General features: G+C 43.6%; 1 protein-coding gene across 1 annotated transcript; it reads right to left on the reverse strand.

The window, feature by feature from the left end:
• Positions 1 to 306: 306 nt before the first annotated feature.
• hey1 (hes-related family bHLH transcription factor with YRPW motif 1) lies at positions 307 to 4,196 on the reverse strand. The gene is made up of 5 exons (XM_060824155.1): positions 4,035 to 4,196; positions 3,564 to 3,639; positions 3,358 to 3,441; positions 3,028 to 3,109; positions 307 to 2,180 (listed from the first exon to the last, which is right to left on the reverse strand). Exons 1-5 carry the CDS (start codon positions 4,118 to 4,120, stop codon positions 1,597 to 1,599), a joined length of 912 nt encoding a protein of 303 aa, XP_060680138.1. The 5' UTR covers positions 4,121 to 4,196; the 3' UTR covers positions 307 to 1,596.
• Between the last annotated feature and the right edge of the window lie 761 nt (positions 4,197 to 4,957).

The following is a 4,957-nucleotide window of genomic DNA, read 5'->3' on the forward strand; positions in this document are numbered from 1 at the left end:
AAACTCTCAGTTGCGGGTGACACACCTTACATATTCTGTCCCTCAAAAGATGTCATACTGAATTTTAAGCCTGGGCAGGAAAGCCATTGAATTCGCAGAGCTGTGTGCTGTTGACTGCCAAATGTTGTTATGCATGCAAACTAATTTATATCAACTCTGTCATCGGTATGAACTTACTCCTCAGTGCTATGGGAAAAATAGCAGTTAAATCAATGTAATTTATTTCTGTAGGACTATAACATCATTAAGATAAAGAGAATCCATTCACCGAGAGGTGTGAGGGAGGAGCAAAGGACTGCTGGAAAGGTGAGTTAAAGCGTTTAATACAATTATAAGCTGTTCCTTTGTCCATATTTTTTTTAAATTACAGTTGCAGCAGAACTCACCAGCTGAGGATCACCATTAAATAACCAGTCTATACACTTTAATATTGTACATAATTGCAAATCACAAACAGCAACAGTTCTCAGAAAAGACACATATAATTGAATTATGCTCAATTGCACTTGTAGTTTATTACTTCTCCTGTTTAGTAAAGTCAGCACAAACCAATACACAGTAATTGAACACTGCACCTGCTATTACCTTGCAAAAATTAACAGTTTCAGCATCGAAAACCCTTTAGCATCTAACATTCACTGAAAAAAAAGCTGGAAATCTGATTTGTCATCGCTCCAATCAGCAACATTAAAAATATAAAATATCACTGAAAAAGATATTTACATTATTTAGGCATTTTTAATAATTCTGGACACCAGTGTATTGATCTTTACATGTTGACCTTGTTATTTTTACATTTTTTGTTGAGTGTAAGGCATGTAATGTTGACCTTGTAGATAGTCATGTACAGATGTTGGCATAAAATAAATAGATGGATAGTGCCACTGGTGATTAATAATAAATCTGTTCCGTTTGAAACAGTTGAAAGGTAGTAAGTTAATAGTTTCAGGCAATATGTGGCTAACCAAATAACAAAGACATGAAAAATTTAATTGCCTAATCTCAGGCTGTGTACAATGCCACACTTACACAGGCCTTTGTAACAGGAAACTTTACCATATCTAAACACAACCTGCCTTAATTTAAAAATGCAGCCTTTTAAGCACATCACTGCTTATTCCTTTTTTGAAATAAAGAATAAGAATTTAATTCATTTAAGACAAATAAATTTAATCCAATTTTATATTAGACATCTCTTAAAAAATGAAAAACTTTTATACGCAAAGCTCCGAGAAAACTGATAAAACGTCTGAAATGATCTCTGGAACCTTGAAGAAAACTGGCATACTGCCTGTTTTGACTAGTCACACTAATAAAATCAACTTCTAAACATTTTTATCTGAATACTGACTACCTCAGGAATGAAAGGGTCAGACTGCTCACATAAGAATATTATTTAGCATATTGTGAGCCAAAGAGGCCATTTATGTTGCCGCATTCACAAGAATTTTGGATTGATTTGCTGTTGTACATTATTAGTCTGCAGAGAATGGAAGCACATCCTGAATATTCCATGGCAACTATGCTGGTAATACCGCAGCTCCGTCAAGTTTAAGCTAAGAATTCATGAGGCATGACAATCCTGGAAAAGAGTCTTTAGAAAGCACCGATCTCTGTCCCCCAAGGTCTGTACGGCTTGGCAATGTTGCTTATTGGAGTCTGAGTGGATGAGCTGAAGCTGCTGGGAGATATCAAGGGGTAAGTGCTAAAAGACAGAGGGAATGCAGACAAGGATGACATTGAGAATAAAGGTGGGGACAGTTTGGTGGAGGAGGTGACCACTGGGATGACTGGACCAACACTGCAATTAGGAGCCATTCTAAGTGGAGAGGTATCTGTGTGCGAGGATGTGCCAATCCTGTTCTGATGGTGCGGCTCTGTCGAGGCAGCAGTACTATTGTTATTATGGGTAGCCTGTGGCAGGAGGAGCGGGTGCAAATGATGGTGTGGGTGCTGGCTGAAGCCAGTACCCCAGGAGAGGTGTCCAATGTTAGGGGGTGCAGTACTTGCAGCTTCCCTCTGAGATGCATAGTTATTGAGGTGAGAGACCAAACGCACACAGAGAGGATCACTGTTCTCCAGGCCTTCGATAATACTCAAGTACCGAGCCATTTCAGCCAAGCATTCTCGAAATCCCAGGCTGCGGTAATCCATAGCTAGTGCCTGAGCATCAAAATAACCTACCAAATTAAATAAAATTAAAATAAATTTATTTTGAAAGTTACAAATACTGTAGCAACTGTGAAGTCAATAAAGGCAACCTTTGAAGTTCTACATTATAAACTGGTGTTCTGATAAAAGGAATCTCCTGTGCAGCATCTTACAACAACAAGCTGCACTTACTTAGTGCCTTTAACGTAGCAAGTGTTCACAAGAGTAAACACATAAAAACTGGCATAGAACCAAAAGCCCAGCTAGCAGGATGGCATGATAAAACAGAAAGATTTTAAAAGTATCTTACAGTGATGGAGATAGCTCACAAAGATAAACCTCTAGATCTGAGGTTTATTTATCTTTGTCTAATTACAGAAAATTAAACTTCAAACATTCGCATCTTCTCAATCTAAAAATAGTCCTTGTCATCATACTCAGTGGACGTTTATGGCTATATTTTACAGAATGTAAAACCAATTAATGTTTCCACAACAGCTAAACTGCACAAAGGTGAGAAACCACATTGAGGAATCTTTGATAGATCTGAGACATGGCTTTGGGTGGTGGTGTTCTCAGAGTTTTGCCTGGCTGAAATGCTATGATGGAACAAACTTAGGATTCAACTTAAACAAACGCAGATATTGCTGCAGAAACTCAGCAGGTCTTGCAGCATCTGTAGAGAGAGAAACACAGTTAACGTTTTTAGATTCTTCTTTAGACCACCTAACACTTCAATTTCAAAATTAAAACCTTTCAATAATGGGGTGAGAGGAGTGGTCCTACACTCTTTCAGTATCTCCTAACTTATATAGGTATATCCCAACCAATAATACTTTCAAGACACCTATTCTAGAAATGCCAACAAAATGTTACCTTTGCCACCGGCTGCATGCAGCATCTTCAAGTGATCAACAGTCATTTGCAAAATTTCTGCCTTTTCCAGTTTGGCGGAGCCCTGTCAACAGCAACAACGAGTCACAATGAGAGACCTGTGTGAAACCGACCTTTCCCAACCAATTTCCTAGTCAATTGTGTCCCGGCACGACACAATATGTGCTTTACATTCTGATAGAATAGAGTTAACTTCATTGCAATTTAACTTTACTTGACTCTAGAAAATACTTGAACTTCTTTTAACAAAGCAAGCTTATTTTATCAATGTTCAAATAATGTTTTAACTGAGGACTTTTTTTTGTTTCATACTTGTTTTTCATAAGCACTGGGAACCAGTCTGCGCAGTTCAGACAAACTGTTGTTAATACGGTCCCGGCGACGCTTCTCGATGATCTGTTTAAAACGAAATAGATTTCCTCTGAGCCATCAGCCAGACAAAACGAAGGTCAACAATTTTCGCTTAGGCTACACGCAACAAAACAAAACATTTCTCAGTAGGGCTGTATTGAACTTACCCCTCGCCTCCTTTTCCTAGCCAGGACCTGAGAGGATGTACTGGGGGACATGGAGCCTGTGACTGTGCTGAAGTTCCTGAAATCCAATCCATCAAATCGGAATCAGAAGCCAAGTACAAAACGGAAAGTTCTACAGAAAGTTGATATGAAAACCCGAAAGGATGCTGTAGATCAGAAACAAACACTGAAGCTGTTGGAAAACTCAGCGGGTCTAGCAGCGTCTGAACTGCTCTGAGCAAGGGTCACTAGACCCGAAAGGTTCAACTCTTGATAACTCATCACACAATGCTGCCAGACCCGCTGAGCTTTTCCAGCAATTTCAGTTTCTAAACCCCAAGCTTGTGCAATAAAATGCAAGTCCCAGAATTAAACGTGCGGCGGTGGAACTAACATTATTTGAATGCATCTGCATCTATCAGCTCCAGGAGTGTCCCAATCTGCAGAGTTGCACATTTGCAAACAGTGAGTTACCCATTTTCATCGGCGCTCTCCTTCTCCACCTCGATTGGTTCGTCCAGCTCGCTGTCGGACGAGCTGTAGTCGTGAGTCCTCTTCATGCTGCGCTCTCGGGTTAGTTGCGGTGTAACATGTGAATGAATGGAGCTCCCAGCCAGCCCCTGCTGCCCGCTCGGCTGCCTGCGCTACACTGACTGGCTTTCCCACGGTTCCGCGCTTACCAGCTCCGGGGCCTGTCCTCCCCGCCCCCGACCACTAAGGGGCGCTGATGGGCAGGAGGGGGGGGCACGCGAGCGAGCGAGCGAGAGCGCGCCTTCCCCGGGTGGGGTGGGTGTCCCTGATTGACGGCACAGCGCCGCCGCTGGCCGCGTGGGGGGAGTGCAGGCCCTCCCCTTCCTCCCTCCCCGTGCACGCGCAGCTGGTGGGGAGCGTGGGAAAGTGGCGGCGGCGGCGGCGCGGGTGCCAAGTAGCAATTGGCTCGCGGGGAGAGGGGGCGACTGCGGGTCTGCGGCGGCGCCGTGTGAACAGCGACATGAGCCGCTGCAAGAGGGGAGCCAGTTCCTGCTGCATTTGTGTAACCGCTTCCAGGGAGCGCAGTCCCTGCCCGCGCCTTCCCTCCCCCCCCCCCCAGCCTCAGTGCATTGTATCCTGTCTGTGTGCACACACTGAGGTCACTCTCACACACACTCTCACACAGTGTTGTCTGCAGACCAGGCTCGCCGCTAAAGCAGAGAGAGAGAGCAACTCAAACCCAAGCCGCCTTCACCACTGGCTCTGGATGGTCAAGGATACTCAGTGGGAACGGTACAGCACCTCACTGTATTGCAGGCGTGAAGTGCTGCCTTCTCGTCTCACGACTGGTCATACACTAAAGTCATACTGCTGGTGTCTGATTTTCAACTTTGCTCGCCCCCATCGAATGATGTGCAGGTGTTGGA

Source organism: Hemiscyllium ocellatum, chromosome 4, assembly GCF_020745735.1.
Source record: "Hemiscyllium ocellatum isolate sHemOce1 chromosome 4, sHemOce1.pat.X.cur, whole genome shotgun sequence".
In the NCBI taxonomy this organism is placed as follows: Eukaryota; Metazoa; Chordata; class Chondrichthyes; order Orectolobiformes; family Hemiscylliidae; genus Hemiscyllium; species Hemiscyllium ocellatum.